The 19,964-nt window shown below is 38.8% G+C and overlaps 2 protein-coding genes across 6 annotated transcripts in view; one reads left to right on the forward strand and one right to left on the reverse strand.

Annotated features, from left to right (window-relative positions):
* Nucleotides 1-11,900, forward strand: part of zbtb46 (zinc finger and BTB domain containing 46) — an 88,372-nt gene extending 76,472 nt beyond the window's left edge. The window contains exons 6-9 of one of the 2 annotated variants that reach the window (XM_028017267.1): nt 1,927-1,969; nt 2,053-2,178; nt 6,638-6,813; nt 7,736-11,900. In XM_028017267.1, coding sequence (XP_027873068.1) covers nt 1,927-1,969; nt 2,053-2,178; nt 6,638-6,813; nt 7,736-8,176 — 786 coding nt within the window. In that variant the 3' untranslated portion in view covers nt 8,177-11,900. The remainder of the gene's footprint in view (nt 1-1,926; nt 1,970-2,052; nt 2,179-6,637; nt 6,814-7,735) is intronic. The other variant, XM_028017277.1, reaches the window with a different exon arrangement.
* Nucleotides 11,901-12,987: 1,087 nt separating this feature from the next.
* Nucleotides 12,988-19,964, reverse strand: part of slc2a4rg (SLC2A4 regulator) — a 43,646-nt gene continuing 36,669 nt past the window's right edge. For all 4 annotated transcript variants that reach the window (XM_028012218.1, XM_028012208.1, XM_028012227.1 and 1 more), the window contains one exon: nt 12,988-19,524. In XM_028012218.1, the coding sequence (XP_027868019.1) occupies nt 19,413-19,524 (112 nt within the window). In that variant the 3' untranslated portion in view covers nt 12,988-19,412. The remainder of the gene's footprint in view (nt 19,525-19,964) is intronic.

Consider the following 19,964-nt stretch of genomic DNA (forward strand, 5'->3'; position numbering starts at 1 on the left):
TAATTCTAGTCTTAAAAAAAACATCCCAGAGGTTTAATGAAAATGATATATATTGAACTGTTAAGCTGTGGTAATGTAGTAAAATCATTTCATGATGATCTTCACCAAAACCAATAACTCTTTTGCATGGTTAATGAAGGTGGCAGGTGGGGTGCCAAAAGTGATCTTCCTGTGAGAAATACGCACGGAAATATCCTCCTGAAACTATACCTCAAATGATTCAATTTCTAAAAACACTGAGGGAAGCGTTTTAAATTCACTGCTTTCCCCACTCTACAGTTGTATGTTTTTTTACATAGTCATTTCTTTCATGGATAACAACTATCACAGTTTCCCAGATTCCCTGTCCCTCAGATTGAACAGTCCGGTGCCTCTAAGCTGTATCTAAAATACAGATTTTCTACCAATCCGAGAAGAAACCAGAATCTCAAGCTGGTGCACTTCTATATTTCAAATTCCTATGATCCTATGATTAGCATACATGCCGTTAGTTTTTTTTGTTGTTGTCAAATATTTTTCCAAAACAACACCGACGAAAATATTGGGAACAATCGAACAATTTTAGGTTCTTCACTCTCTAAATACCTGTTGGGGAGGATTTTGTGAGAAAGAACAAAAACCTGTTAGTTGATGTTCAAGACATCCTCACAACTCATCTTTGAACAAAGACATAAAACCAAGATTATACTACATTTCTAATTGGGCTGTAGATGGTGGATTTGAATGTACATGGCATTGTCAGTCAGAGTAATTGTATAATGTAAAGGTGAAAAACTAAATTATTCTTGTGCTTTAAGGTAACACTGTTTTATTGATTTTTACACGGTTATGCTTTTCTGCAAGGTCGCTGCTCTGACCAGAAACTCTTTACATGCTTTGTTCTGTGTTTCACACAGGAAGATCATTGGTGCTGCACCACCACCTGTCTCTGTTTTATGTGTAAATAATCCTCAGCTTATATGTAAATCTACACACACTACAACTGTGGCCACAGTTTTTTAAGTTCATAAAACAGTGTTTACATAGACACTTTGATGTTCCGTGGTTTATTCTTCCCATCAAATTCCAAATTGTATGTAAAATTAAGGGCCTTGAAAATTTATTTATATGTAGTGGCTTATGTTGTGTTTGACTTGCCAAAGCTCATGTTTCGTCAAAATCATAGACTGCTGTTGTGGGTTTGACTTACTGATAGAATCAACCAATAAATTCCCACTCATTCAGAATTTTAAAATTCCCTCTAAACCTTCTTTCTTGAGGATTTTAAACTTAACCTGCAGAGGGCAAGCATATCAGTGACACTTAAATTGTCTTTTGCCACACTGTCAAATTAAATGTCATCATGTTGTTTCGTAATTTGTAAAATGTACAAATAATAATAACTGAGCTAATGGTTTTGCAATGAAATGTTTAGAATGTTGTCAAAACTGACAGAAATATTGAGAAATTTGAATCTGGAAAGTGTTTGATTTAGAAATATAAAAATATTTGGAACTCTCGTCTTTGACCCTTGCTGGCTACCTGTTGGCTTTAACCTCATGGACAAGTAATACACTCATGCTAAAGTAAGCGACTGTAGGTAGCTTTTCAACAAACCTAATTTAAAAAGTCCTTAGTGTTCCCGTTAATAACATCACTACTTATAAGTGTCACTGCCTAGAATGATGTAGTAACTTAAACTCTTTTATGACTGCAGTTTTTGTATTCTCTGTCTCTCTGTTTCTCTCTCTACTAACCTGCTTTTGCATAATTATGACCATGGTTTCCTTTTTTGAACTTTTCATTTCTTTATATCTGGTTTATTCATGTTAAAAAAAGGGTTTGCTTTCACAGCTTTACCCCCTTCCTGCCTTCTGCATGCCCAGACAACATTCCTTACAGATTGCATAAATGTGTGTCGCATAACGGAATATTTTGTGCTTACAGGAGAGGATAAAGGAGAGAGAAGACATGAAAGACTACAGCCCAGGTAAAGTTCAAAACTTAATATAGAGAATGTATCAAAATTGGAGTTTCATTTTTGTTTCTTACTTAAACTCATTGCTATTTCAGCTTTGGAAGGTGACCAGTCCCCTGTCGAGAGGGATCAGATGGGCGAGGGGAGTTGCGCCGGTGGCTCGTCAGTGCCTGCGTCAGTGTCCGTACCTGGCACGGGATCTAAAGGGCCGCTCGCGCTGGGTGAGGAGGCTGGATCAGGGGAAAAAGTCCTGCCAGAGCACGGTGGCTTCTCACAGGGGCTCGCCTGCTCCCTGTGCAAACGGCTGTTCAGCAGCCTGGAGCATCTCAGGGAACACGAGTACCACCACACCCTGTCTCTGATGGCCCTGTCCCTGGACTGGCCAGGCATGCCGGGTCCTCTCCACCAGCCAATCCAGCCTCGCCACCAGTCGCAGCCCCAGCCTCCCCTCTTCGGCCAGTCTCTCTACCGCCCTGGAGTGGGTGAGCCCATTCCAGCCCGCTACTTCTGCTCCCACTGCCCCGCCAGCTTCACCCTCAAATCCAACGCGGACCGTCACGAGAAGACCATCCACTTTAAGAAGAAGCTGATGCAATGCGTGTACTGCCTGAAGCACTTTCGGGATCGCACAGACCTGCACCGGCACCTGTCCTCTGTGCACTCCAAAGAGAGAGGGCACACCTGCCCAGCCTGTGCCAAGGCTTTTAGCACCCAGAAGAACCTGGCAACGCACGTTAAAGTGTGCTGCCAGGTGGCCTTAGTGCCAGGAGCCATACTGGGAGGCAGCACTGGAATGGAAATGTCTCAGGGTGGGCTTACTGACCCGCTGTGGCGGCTAAACCAACACCTGAAAGTTGACAATTACAATGGCAGTATCGACGTGGAAGGCCTGTAGAGTCACTCATACCCATTTGTAGTTAGAATTATACCTTCACTTGCATTTCACATTCATGCCAAAAATGCTTTGTGGTGTTATTCTCTCAGAATGGAAGAATTCCTTTTGATCAAAAGTGTGGAGCACTTTTTTTACACCTTGTTAAATATCATGCCATTAGTATTATGTAATAATAACCCATTTAAACTTATGACAATTTGTCAGAAGTGCACAATTGCTATGCAAAATGAATCCAATGGAACACCCATTAAACTTTTGACCCATAATTTATGCAATGTTTGAATAGTTTTAGTAAGAACTATCTGAACCCATAAACCAGGTGAATAACTTTTCACTGCTGTGCCGAGCCAAGAGACAGGGGGTGTATTTTCACTTCCTCAACTTTAACCACTTGTCTGGTTCTCCGTCGCCAGTCACCACTGTGACTGCGCTTTCATCTCCTTTTTAGGCAGAGAGATCTCAATCTTTGTGTCCACCCATGCATTACAGCACAAAGACGTTAAAACAGAACCCATACCTGTCAGGCATAGTGGGTTGAAGCCCAAACAACCACACCACCTGCAGGAACTTTACAGGATTGCAAAAAGAGAAGAAAATAAGATGTTTTGCACCTGAGTCACTATTATATAGAATGGAAAGATAATTTCTAAAAATCCTGTGATAGGTCCAGTTAAGATGGACTCACAGCAGTCGCTCTGACGTGACTATATTGAGTCAGAAGCTGTCAGATGAGCACAGATGGAGAGGATGTGCCGAAGAAGACAAAGCCTGCTAAAACAATAGGCCAGCAGCAGCTTGGATGGGGGTTGGTTGGTGTCATTTTCTCTCTTCATTCCGGCCACCTTCTTAGAACCAGATCTGTGAGTGCCGTAGTGGCCGAGCAGGGCAGGACCTGGGCAGTAATCGGTCCTCCACGGCTTCGGCCCCCTCTTGACCTCTTGACCCCCACATCTGAAGTGGAAGTGAGGGCCGAGGGGCAGAGGCCTGTTAAACCAGTGGAGCTCAGTGATGTCACGGATGCAGAGCGATAATGGCGCTGTGGTGTGCTCGGGGCAGAAAATGGGGAATCAAGTGAGACAAGTGGAAAAACGCATATGAATAATAATAAGGCAGACAGTGAGGGCTGTGTTGGTGAGCAGCAGTTGGACTGAACAAGAGCTTGACAATCATTGCTAATGCGAATTCACACCAGTTTCTGCCAAAACACTTTTGTTTTGAGTTTACGATAGTTGAGCAGCAAAATATAGTAAAAACCAGTATTGATTTCTCAGTAAATGTATTGTCACTGGGCTATTGAGATGAAATTCATGTCAGATGTTGGTAACAACCTAAGCAATACACACATACAAAGAATCACAAATGAATTTAAAAATGTGTGTGTGATAAAGTGGATTGACAAAGAATTACTATAAGTACGAAGACATGTTCACTGAAATGCATCGAGTATTTACTATGAAAACATTTTTGGTAATAACATCTTGAGGACATCTTTTTAGAAAAACTAGTGGCACGTGTCACTCTGGTGTAATTTTGACCCTTATTTCAACAAAAACTGGCTTCAAATCTTCAGGAGGTTTTTATGCACTTTAGTTCTGTCTACAGATAAATTGTATACAAGTGAAGTAATTAACTGGACCAATCTAGAAGCTCTCTGTGGATTTTAAGTTTTTATTGTTGTGTGTTTGGGAACATTGTAGGACATAAAAACCCACTCACTTCAGGATCCTGAAGTGAGACATCCTTAATAATCCTTACCGAGACATCCTTATTAAGGATGTCTCGGTAAATTTCTCCATCTATCCTTCCTTCAACTGTAAGAAGTCTGCTGTATTTTGAAAACCATCACATGACATACGCACCTTTAAACATCACTGTTGGTGCAGAGTTTTTGTGGTGAAGTTTAGCATCATTCCATCTCCAAACACACTGGGTGCAGTGACATCCAAAGAGGGTCATTTTAGTCCCATATGACCAAACTATATTATTTCATTAGCTTGTCCACATGTTCTGCTGCTAATTTTGCTAGAGCTTTGAATTGTTTTTTTTTCTCCAACAATGGAGTCTTGTGCAGTGAGTGTCAGTGAGTGTGCACAGTGGCCATTTGGTAGTGTGCTTGCCTTTTTGTTTTTGGTCTTTCTAAAGTTCCCTGTAAGTGACTCCTGGCCCTTAGACAATTCTGATTGTTCTTCTGATTTTGTCTTGCAATGACTTTGTCTTGCAATGAGCACCAGGATGCGGCTTGTATACAGTAAAGTCATAATCTTTCCACGCCCAGATTTTTAACCCATACAGTACACATTGAAACTTTAGGGGATTTAGAAAGAGTAATGTCTTGGAGCTTGTTGTGTGATACCTTGGTAATGAGAAACTCTTTTATAAGTCATCATTCAGGACCAAAACAACTGATGTTTTCTGACAATGATAGGCGGGATTTTTGCTTTCTAAATAATGGGAGGTTTTAGTTATTTTCTTGGGTTTTTGTGTATTGTTAAAGCTTAATTTCATCATAACTACCCTGCGTTATTTCACTTTATTTCCTATAACATAATTCATAGACGTATTTCTTTGTGGTAGTGGATTACTTAGGATTTTTATCAACATCTGCTTTGAAACTTTATGTCTATGGAAGTATTAGAAACAAATATACTGAGAAAAACTGTGTTCACTTCCTATTTTTCCTGCCATATTGTCTTGTTACAACAAAAGTTTCTTAAATACACCCATACTTTGAATAAGATACCCATTATTCAGGTATTCACCTGCTATTGTCTTTTTAGGTGCTCTTTATTAAAGCAAAACTTGAGCCCATGGGAGAATTTGTCCCTTTTCTGTTGCAAATGTACAGAAAACTCCCAACTGCCAAATGCTTTATGAAATCCCATCTCCAGGTAGCACATTTTGCAGCTGAACGGAGTCACAGGTTGATGGAACTCAGGAACTGAATGGGAAATCTGCTGAGGTAGTTGTTATGTTGTGGTATCTATGCGTTTGAATAAGTGTTGTAAGTACAGGAAGATTTAGGCTGAATAATGTATCTTTGAAACCCATGTACTGTTCAGACATCTGTATGTTTTTTTTAAATAAAAAAAAAATGTAGAATTCATGCTGTGATTAAATTATGGTTGAAAACTGAAATTTTGTTGCAGCTCCTTTTTTTCCCCATATTTGTGTTTTGCACACATGCACACTGACATTCACGAGAATTCGTCTACTTCAGAATTTGAAAGCCTGAATCTGTTGTGAGATTTATTTGTCCTTGCATGTTTTTTCTTCTATTTTCTTTCCTTTTTTTTTTTTTTTTTGATGTGCTGTCACATGTTTAACGAGAGCCGAAGCCGATGGAGGTAATTACAAGCGATGACCCCCTCCTTTGTAGATGTGCACAGTGTGTGTTGTGCCTTTTAAACCCCCGTCACTGTAAAATACAGTTTCCCCTCCATCGTGTTGCTGATTTTCTTGTCGTTGTCTGTGTTTGCCTTTCTGTCTGTGTTCTCGCAGTCCACACCAGAGACCTTCTAGAGCACCTTAGGCAGACTCAATGTGGTGTCATGTGTTTATAGTATCGCTATGCCTTTATAGCTTTAGCATGGAGGAAGAGCTTGTTTCCAGGGCAACTGTAGCTTTGCCTGGGATTGGGATGACCATGGGAATTGATGTTACATTTCTAGCCCATGCTGATAATTAAAAGCAATAACTGAAAAGAGAAGTCATGTTTTTTTTTCTTTCAAAGCTAATCTTTTGCTCCTTCCTTTTCTTTTTCTCCTCCCTCCTTTCTGTCCTTGCAGTGAACGACTTCACAGTGATCCGTAAAAAGTTCAAGTGCCCATACTGCAGTTTCTCTGCTATGCACCAGTGCATCCTTAAGAGGCACATGCGATCCCACACCGGTGAGAGGCCATACCCATGTGAAATTTGTGGCAAGAAGTTCACCAGACGGGAACACATGAAGAGGCACACGCTGGTGAGTGCTGTCTTGCAGCTGTTACCCCCTAGGGGTGTCCTGTTACAAGTGTCATCAAAAAAAAAAGAAGAAGAAAGAAAGAAAAAAATCTGTTATTCAATTAAAAAAAAAAAAAATTTGATATTTTCTGGGGGATTTTCTGTTCTGTTTGGTGATTATGGCTTACAGTTATGAAAACTCCAAATTTTAATTCTTAGATAGTTTTAATATTACATCAGCCCAATAAAAATTGATAGAGAAGTTAAAGCCACTCATATGTGGTCATTAAGCTGAGTTTTGATACTGTTGATGGTGTGGGCAGGTGTCACGTCCTGCTGGAAGATGAGATGAAATCAGCGTCCTCATAAAGCTTGTCAGCAGAGGGAGCCATGGAGCTTCCTAAATTTTTCAGGTTGATAACTGTGCTGATTTTATTTTTGATAAAACACATTGGACCAACACTCGCAGGTGACTCAGTAAGTCCCCAATCATTATCATTGAGTGTGTAAACTTCACTCTGGACCCCACACTTGTAGGATTTGGTGCCTTTACCCGCATTCTGCAAACTGGCAGCTTCTTTAGCAATGACCGTGTGTCTTACCCTTCTCATTGATCAGTGATCTTCTAGACATCTTCCCCATAATTGTATGGGCCACAAAATTACATTTCTGTTAAAAATAAGTTTTTAAAATGGACTTATGTAATCTTAAAATTTTCTTAGAAAATGTGCGTTTTATTACCTCTGAGCCATAAATATCAAAATGAACAAAAATTAAATACTTGAAATACATTTTCATGATACGCCATGCATAATCATGGCGTATCATGCATCTATTTAAATGAGCTTCACTTTTAGAACTGAATTACTGAAACTTTAAAAAAAAAAAAATTGTAATCGAAAATGTCACTGAAAAACATGGAATGGTGTGTCTCCGTCCCACAGGTCCACAGCAAGGACAAGAAGTATGTGTGCAAGGTGTGCAGCCGGGTCTTCATGTCCGCCGCGAGTGTTGGGATCAAACACGGTTCTCGGAGGCATGGGGTCTGCGCCGACTGCTCGGGCAGGGGCATGGCCGCGCTGCTGGACCACAACGGGGAGACGGGCGGGGACATCTCCCCCGAGGAGGAGCTTTATCCTGGGGACCGGTTTCACGACGACCAGGCGGAGTGCGATGGGGACGGGGAGGGGGAGGAGGAAATGATGGTGGAAGGGGACGGTGAAATTTTGGGAGAAGGGGAGGAAGAGGCTGGGAAGTGGAAGGACTCAGGGATGGCCGCCGAGGCACACAGAGCACTGGACAATGAAAAGGAGGAGAGCGACTCCTCGGCTCAGGAGGGGGAGCAGCATAATGGGAGTGAGAAGGACTTTGCTTGGATCTCGTAGAACCCGTCAAGCCTCCTGCTTGTGGCTCGTCAACCAATCTCTGGAGATCTCCTCTGATCTCTCAGGCAGATTCCTCTGCTCACTTTACCCACTCGCCCACCCACTGTGGGCAGGCCTTCCTTTGTACGGAGATGCTGTAGGGTGATGCACGACAATGATCGAAAGACTCAAACACTCCACACACACACACATACACCCCTTCTCAAGCTTGACCGCCATAGAAGAAGAGTAATCAAGAGATGGCTTGAGTGCAAAGCTTTTTTCCGCTTACCTCCTCCACTTCAGATGCAGTGTTTTTGTGTTTCTTCTTCTCGAGGGTTCAGGCTGGAGTCCAGCTGTTTTCTGCTCTGTCACAACAGGTATCAGGCTGCCAAGGATGCAGCCGGCGCTAGACTGCAACTTTGTATGTTTGCCATCACAATCATTGCAGAAACCAAGGATCACAGGCAGAATAAGGGGGACAGCCAGGAACAAGGGTGTCTCAAAGCGAGAGTCTAAATCTATTGCAAAGATCGAGTGTCAGGGTTGGGGGACTGCGAAGCCCAAAGTGACACATTTTCTTTTTTGAGTCCTACTGCCACAGACTTGCACTTTAATGACAACTGACTCCTATCAAAGTCCTGAACCCATGGTTTACATTTTTAATCTGATCTTTACTTACCTGAACAACTCGGTGACCGCACCTACCTTTAAGGATGTACCTTATGTCTTCTCTGACTGTTATCGCCAGATAGAAATCACTGAATCTTTGTGCAGATTGCTGATCATAGAGCCTATGCCTTTTCAGTGGGGTTCTTAATCTTTTCTTCTGTTAAGTTCACCACCTGGTTTCTATTGATCCATTCCAACAGAAGCTGGAGATTTGTACATAAAGATGTAAAAGAAAGGGAAAATAAAGGCTGTGTGAGACAGAGAGAGACAGAGAATGAACTTTGCTTTTACAAATTGGGGAGTTTAAAACAAAACGTTTCTGCTCTGACAGTCGATACGAGCGCACAGTGGACCTACCTTACACTAACAAACACTCTTTGTCTCTCTCGCTTGTCTCTCTGGCTGAAGTTTGTGAAGATAGGACCTGTGAGCCAAGTCTCTCACACCTTTTTTTTCTCCCTGGTTTTATTCTATTTTGTTTGATTTCCTCCCCACTCAGACGTGTAAATTCCAGTTTCTCCACACAGAATATGCAGACACTTTTCGCGGTAACTCTTTTGCGTGCTCCAGTTCCTCCTGCTTTGTGAGGTGTAAAGAAAAAGGATCAACGTTGTGCTTGAAATACAGAGATTTCAGTATTTGTAGAGTGTGTAATATTGATTTGTTATTTATTGAGAACCATTTTTTTCCCCTCTCTGTGTCTATGTGTGTGTGTGTACGTTTGAATGAGGGTTTGGCGTTTAGAAAGAGTCTACACTGATTTTTAAGATTATTTCTGAATTTTTTGGCAAAAGGTATTGACAATTCAAGTGAGGCCGATGACATGTCTTATTATTATGAATACCTATGATTATTGTTGTTGATGTTACTATTATTAATTATTCTTATTAAGTGCGGGATGCTAAGCTTTACTGTGTGTGTTTCTTTTTTTTGATATTTTATATCTTGTACAAAAAGAAAGCTTTTATACTTTGCCTTGTTGTGGATAGCAAGCCATGGGGCTTTTTATCAACCTTTTATTGTGTCAGTTTACGCTTTTTTCTGTCGTATTTACTTCTCTTTTTTTTTTTGTACTACTGAGGGGAAAAACACATTCACTGTCCTGCTCCTCTGTTGAATATTGATTGAAACATTTATTCAGCTTATGCTTTTTACACCACTAATGTACACTAATTGATTATTATGGAACCAAAAAAAGAGAACAAAATATACCAATCTAGTACTTTTGTATACATGAAGTGCTTTTGTTTTGCAGTCAGTGTTTTAACGAGTGCTTTTTGCCTTTATAGTCGTGGTAAACGGTTCGTTGTTGGGTTGTTTTTATTTCATTTTGGGGGGTTTTCCCACGAGCCTGTCGCTATTCATCACAATTGAATTAAAGAAGTGCACATGTTTTTTTTTTTGTTTTGTTTTGTTTTTATTATTGTTGTTATAAATGAAGGGCTGCATGAGAGGGCACAGCTAGTTTTTTGAAGACTGCAAGCAGATTTGATTTTTATTTTATTCCTTCACAGTTAAAGTGATACACAGTAAGGCAGCTTGCAGACTAAACACTCCTCTCTAACGCAAGTGTGTTGAGTCTGCAGTTTGGATCTCAATCTTAAAAAAAAAAAGTGGAAAAGAAGTGCTGCAGCTGTAACATATTGTGGAAAACATGTTGCCTGTGATGGTTGCACACATCAGGCTCTCTGCTCTGCTGCCAGTGCCATGGACTGTACTTCTCATCAAAAAGAAAAAAAAAAACCCTCAGCACAACTTGTGATGCTTTCTTCATTTCTAGCAGCTCTGCTATCCAATGTGTTTTTGATCCATTTCATTTTGAACTGTTTTTTATTTCTGGGGTTAAAAAAAAGACAATGGGGAAGAAATTTTGATGAATGTTAGTAATGGGTGTGGAAGGAGCCCATGATCAGTGACAAATCTCTGTCCTGCGGTGCTGTTATGGCCACTGAGAGACATCTGGATGTATGTTTGATTCCCCTGGACCCTTCCTACCCCACACTTTACTCTCTTCTCACGACCTGTGCTGTATGTCCTCTTCCTCATTCCGGGTTGTACTTCAGGAAAACGTCCGCCATCGACCCCTCAATATGTGCCTCAATGACATTTTCTTTCACCTGCGTACTTGCGAGAGCGTCTGCGTGGAGAGATGAAATGAATATTTGTGTGTGTGGATAGAGATTACGGAGATGTGTTGTTTTTTTTTTTTCTCCTGAGAAGACAAATCATAACGGGGCAACTAGATCCTCCCTCCTTTCCTTGACCTTTCGTGCCCTGATTCTGTGGTCTTAACTTGCATGCCTGTGTTCATTTTTGTCATACCAAAGCGACATCTACGGCATCTGCGCACGGCGGTCTCATTCCACACAATGCAAAACTGGAACTGTTTGCTCTTTTTGCAGATGAATATGGGTATTCTTTGACGTGTACAAACTGCAATCCTCATTCAGCCTGTATAGCTTGACTCACACGTGAAAATCATGAAGCCATAGATATGGGTATATCTATATTCTACTATATTTAAAAAAAAAAAAAAAAATTGGCGCTTTTTACTTTAGATTTTGTTCTTCTACTAAGAGTGATGTGTGTATACCTTCATATATCTGAATTTATATTACTATTATATATTATTTATTTACTCTTTCAAGTTTCAAAGGGTCTTTCATTTGTAAAAGGTCACACTTGAAGCTTGAGGTTTGTTTATTTTTGTTGGGAATATTTGTTCAATATGATACTGACTTTATAATGATTATCATCATAATCCTGTGTTTGTAACAAAATGTGGTAAATAATCAGAAAAAAAGAAAAACTGTCCTGTTTTTACTCCTGTTTTGTTTTTTGGGCAGATTTAAGTGCTCTTGTGCTGATTTTATTTCTTTTTGTTTCTGGTTGATAGTACTGATCACAGAACATTTTTACAGTCAACCATAAGCCTTCTGTTTCGATGTTGGGTCGAGCCCGCGAGTTGTCCAAGCCTCTTTCTAACTTCATGTTTAGTGGAAGAATTAGCTTGACTATTATTTGCAAAATCCAATCAGTCTCAATAAATTTTGAAATTGCTGCTGTAAAGACATGAGCAGTGTCTATTGTTTTTTTTTTTTCTTTTGCTTCTTTTTGTCCACTGGGGGGCGCAATAGACAATTTAGATTAAAAAAAAAGAATCCGCTGGGAACATTTTTGTCAAATGTTCCCAACGTATACTGTATATATAAAGATCCACACTGTATATATAAAGATCTTACTGTACATATAAGGATCCAGACATGTTGCACTCCAGGAAAAGTTGTGAAAAAATCCTTAAATCAGATTCTACTTTAATTTCTTTTTCATTTCAAAAAGTGACACCTGGTATTAAAATTTGAAAACCTTGTTTTTGTCCACTGGACAGCACTTTTATTAAACCTTTCACTTCCACACAAGGTTTCAGGACGAAGTGACATCTGTCCATTTTTCTAAATCCTCAATATTTTTTGTCTAAATTTGCTCAAAGATTTTATATCATTATCCTGCTGAAACACACACTGCAGACAAACCCTTTTCAATTTTCTGGCAGACCACCACATATATCTTGTTAAATGTCCTGGTAGGGGTAGCATGACCCATTGAAGTCGCCGTCACCGATTTGAGTTCCGACCCGATGACCTTCGCTGCATGTCTTCCCCCTCTCTCACAACCCACCTTCCTGTCGAACGACTGTCAAATAAAGGCATCTAGAGCCAACAAAAGTCTTTTAAAGAAGTATATAAATAAATATGTGTTGTTCCAAAGTCTAGATTGCACTATTGCAAGATGCTAGTCACATTATTAGCAAACATTTCATATTTCTTCAATAGTAAATCTTAATAAATGAAAAAGTTTTTTTTTTTTAATATAGCAATACATCTTTATAAACTTGAAAAATGCATTGTAATAATAATGGAATTTTGATTATGTGTTAGACATCTAAACATAAAAGTCTAACAGGGCAAACACAAGGGCTCTCGAAAGTACTTGAGATCCAAAACACATACGTACAATTTATGTACTTTTGTTACTTTTGGTTGCATTCGTTTTTTTCTTGCAACATGGATTTGGTTAAGTATTTATATGTTAAGTACTATCAAAAGATTTTCACACATCTTTACCTAGGATGTCAAAAAAAATTAAATCTGATGCCAGATGTCTTCCATTCAGGTTTATTTTTCTTTACCATCACATTACATCACACAGATCACATTATAAGCATCATGCATGTTCATCCATCTTTTCAAGCACTAGGCTTGACATTCATACGAGTACTCCTTGAGTGCACCACTGCTCAGAAAGTGCTTTCTCCGTGTGTGTGTGTGTGGGCCTGCTGATGAAAACCAGAAGCAGAGCCCACCCAAAAAACAGGAGAAATCGTGGCCTCCAGTGAAGACCCAAAGGCTGACGTCACATTTCCACCAAAAACTCTTCCAGCACTGAGCGTAGTCAGGGCGCTCCTAGTATGTTTGCTTCCACCATCAGCCTTGAGCTCCTGGATACTGAGAGGGGAAATGTAACACAAAACCCTTCAGTGTTGTATCTCCTAACATACACACAAAAATAAAGAATATCAAAAGAATGAGCAATGCTAGACATGCACAACGTCGTCAAACTCAATCAGACAATCGATGGGAGAAAAATAAAAGCGTAAGGCTCAGTAAAAACACAACAGCACTGAAAAAAATGGTCATTAGAGGGTGGGGTTTGACAAACGCCTGGACAGACAATACAAGCACAGGAGAGGGAGGTGTGGAGCTGCCATTGCAATGAAATACATGTGATTTTGAACAAATATATATATTGTTTTTTGCTGCTGCTCTTTAGTGAACAAAATGAAAACTGACATTCAGGAAAGCAGCACATCAATTTTGACATATTTGGTAAGAGAACAAGAAGGCTTTTTTTTGATGCACATTTCAAGGGTTTAGTTTAGCTTAATGTACTGGCTAAAGGCTTGGGTGGAACCACAGTGAAGCTGAATAGCACACAAAAAGGAATTGCTGCGGTGAAAGGAGAAGCGGGGAAAGACACTAACAGCATGCTGTCTGTTGGAATGCGCAGGGCAGGATAAAGATGCCCCAAAGGGTAACAATTTCCATTGTGACCAAAAAGGTTGAAAGAGATCCTGACTTGAGGACAACTTCATGTCACAACCACAAACAACATTCATGACAACAAAAAGTACACAAACTCACACGAAATGACCCAGCTGGCTGAATATAGAGGACAAAATGATAAAAGTGGATCATAAATGTCACCAAAAGGCATGAAAATTTTTGTTCTGCTGTAAATGGTCATTGCACAAAGATAGTAAAGCAATACTGCATGGTTGTGTTATTCCATATGATTCATCAGTGTGGCGACAGATGTTTTTTAGGCGTTAACAAATCAAAATAAGGACGCACAACAATTTCTCAAAATGGCTAAGCTAGCCAGCGACTACACGAAAACAACAAAATGAATTTCTATAAGTTGTACATTCAACAGGTTGTCCTTTTTTTCTCCCCTTTGCCACTAAGCTACAATATACATTGAATCAGTTCACTATAGGTTTGCAATTGCCTTTAAAAGTGAAAGAAAAAACATATATTCTGAGCAACTGTAATGTAAAAAAAAAAAAAGAAGAAAGTTTCCTTTTCGTATTACAAAGATACAACAAAACATGTGACAAAGCCTCACAGAACTCTATCTTGCTTTATGTACAACAAGGCCCTGAAACTGCAAATGTTACCGCATGTTGTGTGTGAACTTTGCTGATTCCCGCACACCCGTCAGCAGATAGTGTCAATCTCCATCCACTGGTTTCTAGGGAGAATACGTTGTTGAAAGTAAACTGGAATTTAAACTAGAGGTGCACCGATCAGTTATTTCCTGTCCGATTTTTTTTTTTCTTTTTTGAGGATCAGACCTGCTGAGTACGATTTTGATCAAAACTGCTTTTTCACCGCACATAAAAATATGTGGTACATGTTTTTTGACAGAAGTTGTAGTTTTAAACAGAAAATCAGTGGATTACAAGATGATATTCATTCATAGCCAAGAAATGATGGGAGTTCTTATAACATTTAAAAAATGTGGAATAAAATAGATGTATCACAGCCAATTAAGCGAAAATTGGTACATTATTATCTCTGGCTATTTGATTGGTGCATCTCTAGTTTAAGAGCGAGTGATCTTTGAGGCTAAAAAAGTTATTGAAAATAGAGTTCCAAGCTCCATTGTTAAATGCAGAGCTAATGGGGACAATTTCAACAGCGGGGGATCCAGTGGCAGCTTTTGCTTAAATGGCACCCAACAATAGCTTTAGGTGGTCCTAATGCCAACAGAGCAATAAGAGTTCTCTTGTGTGTTTTAACAAATAGAGTAAAGGTTTCAAAGATCTCAACATTTATTTTTTAAGAATTTCTGTGCAGTATAGCATAATTCAGTCCAGTCTAAGAAACTTAGTTATTAAACAAGTGATAATCAAATGTAGTCCCAATTTCTAAAAAAAAAAAAAAAAAAACAACCCTGTGAAATAGCCCTTTTCAACAGCACCACAGTAGAGGTTGTAAATCAAAGAGCAACTTCAGCCTGCTGCAGTGTTCAGCCATATTTACAACTTTGAACACAACTAAAAACGTGTTTGGAGCACAAATGAAAAAAATTAAAATAAAATCTTCAGGCTGGCCCTAAGCTGTGGTGCCCTGGGCAGTGAGCCACATTGCTCATAACAAAAACCTCCACTAAGTGGAACAGTGGGGAGAAAAGCCTTGTTTCCTCTAAATGGGTTCCATTCTCTGCCAACTGAAGCTCTCGGTACATGGACCTGCTGGTGTTTACATACGGGATGGAGAGACCTAATGGGTGGCTTTTCATACTCTTATCGACAACCAAACCAAATGTACTGAACAAAAAAAGTGGTATCCAGCACTAATAATTGTATGTACATACATGAAATACATTATCTTAGTAAAACATTAAGAAGCAGGAGCTTTTTTTTTTTAATGAAAGGAAGAGCAAATTTGCAGCAGTGTGTTTAAAAAGCATGTGAACAATGCGAGGGGAAAAAAGACCCTCCAGGCAATGAACACTTTAAAGCATCTTCTGTTATCGAGATGATAACGTGTGGCTATGTACTGAAACTGGTGTTTCCCTGTCACTGCAATAAGTCTGGAACCGCTTTCAGCCCATGGCGCTCATCCTAGGAAAGGCAAAGAGATCGACGACCGCCGAGTACCACACTGTACTTCCAGTACCACGCATCTCCAACTGTCAGTACTACAGTGTTAGGTACAACATCTGACACCAAGCACAAGACTGTAGCTGTCAAGATCACTTGCCATTAATGGGGAAACCCCCTGGGAGGGGTGCTCGGCCCCCTTTATTTTCCCACTGTCAGCCTGTGAATGGATCCCTCCAGACCCATCGGGGGGAAAAAAACAAAGAAAAAAACAACGACCTTTTCACTTAAAAATCTGTAAATACAAAACGTTCATGTATAAAAAACATGTCTATGCGCAGTACAGCGTAGTGCAATTTCTTTAAAGGTCGTAATACCCTTTCCTTTATGTTTTAACTTTTATTGGCACTTGGTGAATTTGGTGACTGGAAGAGGCCTGCTGACCTAGCTTATCTGGAACACACTGATATATAAAAAATTTAAACGGAGCATCGTGAAGGCTTGAACTGTGATGGTGACAATGTCTGCTTAATGTTTTCTTTAGCTCTCATCAAAAAATTATTGGAGGTCTTTATTTTTTTTCTTGTAGCACATCTGACCTGCCGATGCTAGAAAACAACACAAATGTTTTCACGGAGACGAGAGGTTTGACGCTGTCGACTCAAATACGTGCCAAACAAAGAACACGTCCTCTGTGAAATCTGATCAGATTGACAAATAAAAAACGTGCAGCAGAATTTGAGAGAAGAAGGAGGCCAATGTACAGCATACATGTCTTTATGAATTTACACCTACTGACATAACTATATCTCTGCAAATGTGAAAAAGAAAAAAAAAATCACACAAAGAAAGGGTTTGTTTTTATCATTTCATGTCTAAATCAAAGGTCAAAAGATGGGGTGGAAAGGTAGTCAGAAATTTCTAGACTTTAAAGCCGTATGGGGCTACTTTGAGTTTTAGGACAATAGGAATAAATAGTTCAGCTAACATTTTCCTCAGAATTAACATATCATTTAAAAGAAAAGAAAAATAAAAAGGTATAGATTTTTTTATGCACAAGTTGAAAACTGATTGAGTCAACTGAGGAAATTTACAAAATTGACTAACAATGGACGTTTACTCTGGAAAGATCTGAGTGGCAACCAACTTTTGTTGTTTGAATTTTTCTCTCATTAAAAGATTTTCTATCTATGTAAATACACCAATCGTAAGTGCTTTTTTTCTCTTTCACTTTGGAAATGTAAAATTTGAAAAAACTACATTTTAAAGAGGTGGACAGCATTTAATTTTTAATATTAGAAAGTTACTTTTTTCTTTGTCTTGTATTTCTTATTAAAAAATTAACCAGGTAACAAAATGGGCTCTAAAGTCAACTATTTTTATAGGTACAGATTACAAGTACTTCCACCATCTGTAGCAGACATACAGTCTTTTTATCCCTGCCCTTATTTTTGTGGCCTCAGTCTGACTTCAATATGTTTATTCTAAATAAGTAAAGACTCCATTTTGGCCTCCAAAAAAAAAAAAGAAAGATTCTTGCTAGATTCGCTTCCACATAAATCAAGGGTTCCCTGATTTGCAAAGACTCAATAGATTCAATGTACTTGCTTTCTTCAAAGATTAAATATATATTTTTTAAAAACACAGGACAGCCTTGGCCACCTGCTAAGTTCAGTTTGGTATTTACAACTGATTAAATGCTCATTAACAGGTATCATCATAGATACACTAAGAAGCTGGTGATTACTGAAATTTGACAATTTCCAGTTTGACCAGCCTCGACTGGTGATTTAAGTCAGGACTTCAGTCTTTGCTTTTATCACTGAACATAAAATTTATGCAACTGCAACCATGTTGCGCTGATGACATGATGATATTGTGATGGCTTTAAAAATGTTAAAAATGTTAGAAAATCACAGAGTTAAGGTAATGGTCTCCATTTTCAAGGAAATACACAAAGAGACTGATTATCATTAATATAATATGCAAAAAAAAACGTATGAATGCCAATGTCAAATCAGTTTAACTTTGCTTTAAATTAGTACAACTCTAAAGACAGCTTACAGCAATAGGTATAGACATATCTTCCATGTTTCTTAATTAAAATTATTAGAGGGAATTGAAATCTAAAATTTGTATCGACAGGTCAAAGCTTTACAAAAACTGAAGTTTGGAGACTAAACCTTACATCGGTGCGTCATTATTCTAAAACTTGCAAGGCAATTTATCTTAGAAAACTATGAGAGATAGATGTATTTTAGTTAAGATTGAGAGAATGCAGTCTCTATGTGTTCTCCCTGCATCCACAATTATCATCATCAGTCAAACTATCAAGTTCAAAATGTTAAATGGTGGCTACAATTCACATAGCATGGTAAACAATATCTTTAAGAACATCAGCTGTTAAAAAATAGCCTTTTTGCTTCAATTGTGACTGATAACCATAGAGAAAAAAAAATTATTAAATGCTGTCGTTCCTCTGATTGCACAATGCAATTGCAAGTTGATTCAGCACCTTACTGCTGAAAATAAACTATACAGGAAATAGATATCAACTCTCTCAGGCAAACTCGGGTTACAGTGCTACTTTAGAAGACAACTTATCTCTGAAGGGTGCATAAGATATGGGCATATATATATATATATATATACTTTATAAACTGTGCATTTTTCTAAAATATTTTGGGACATTAAATGAGAACTTTTTGTACCACTTGTGAATGATTTAGTGCAGTTTTGCAGAACTTAAAAAAGTTGTTTTTAATTAGAGTAACAAAGATGTTTGATCCTAAAATTACATGTATTCAGATTTGCAGTCTATATTTCCAGTAAAAAGGCAGAACACAGTGTTGTTACATCTTAATCTAAAACCTATGACTGTAAGTTGAGAATTTGGCAGATTTGATGAAGGCCCCTAAAAGGTGGCCATGAGAAACTGATCTGCAACAGTGATTTCACTGAGCACATGTGATTTTAACCGTTTAACCTCGGAAAAGAGCCACGACCCACCAAACAAAAAGTAGCTTACATAGTGCTCTGACAATGAACAACAGGGTATAACAAAAAGCTTATCTGTACTCTTCAAAATTGCTTTGATTTGAAGCAAGTGGGAAATAAAAGAATCTGATCAGCATCCAATTTGTTTTGTTTTCCTTATTTTGCTGTAAGTGAAAATGTCTCAGTCTTAAAAAGTCTCCGGATCTGGATAAAGTTATTTTTTTCTCTTTGTGTTTTGTTTTGATATTCTCATTGTGTTTGGAAACTGAAAAGAGATAAGGCAACCCTTTACCCCTGCTAGCCCAGAGGAAGCAGCATTGAGAACCTTGCCCTCATCTCTTCGTGGAAAAAAATGTCAACCTCGCTGTCACTCCGAGCGAGGAGGAGCTCGTCTCCCACAAGCAGGGGAAGGCAACTGGATTAGTCGGTGAATCTCTGACAGGCTTTTTTCCATCGACAGGCTGTGCACCACATGTCTCTCTTCTCCATGCCGTATACCTTTCGGCACTTCTTAGCTTCGCCACGGGGTTTCCTTGGAAACAGCAGATGTGACAGTGTAAGGACATGCACAAAGACGTCATCCAGCTTCTCACACAGACACAAAAAAACAACAAAAAACATGCACATTCAGTCTTCTGAAATTAAACTACATCTGCATGAATCCAAAAAGAATTTAAAAAATAATTTTCAATTAGTTGAGAATACAACCCTAACTATTTTTTTACCCCATTGGATAAAAGATATAATAATAATAATAATAATAATAATAATAATAATAATAATAATAATAATAATAATAATGACCCACTAGTCATTGGTATTATTTTTGTTAACTTTACAAAGTGTTTTTCGCCTGTTAAAATGACATTCACAGTGAAAACATGTCTAAATTTGTTTCCTATCTGTCTGTGTCATATGACTTTGTTGTCTGTGTGGCAGTGAACTACTGTAGCACTGGTCTCTAAATTCTAA

The sequence above is a fragment of the Xiphophorus couchianus genome, chromosome 1 (assembly GCF_001444195.1).
Source record: "Xiphophorus couchianus chromosome 1, X_couchianus-1.0, whole genome shotgun sequence".
Taxonomy (NCBI): domain Eukaryota; kingdom Metazoa; phylum Chordata; class Actinopteri; order Cyprinodontiformes; family Poeciliidae; genus Xiphophorus; species Xiphophorus couchianus.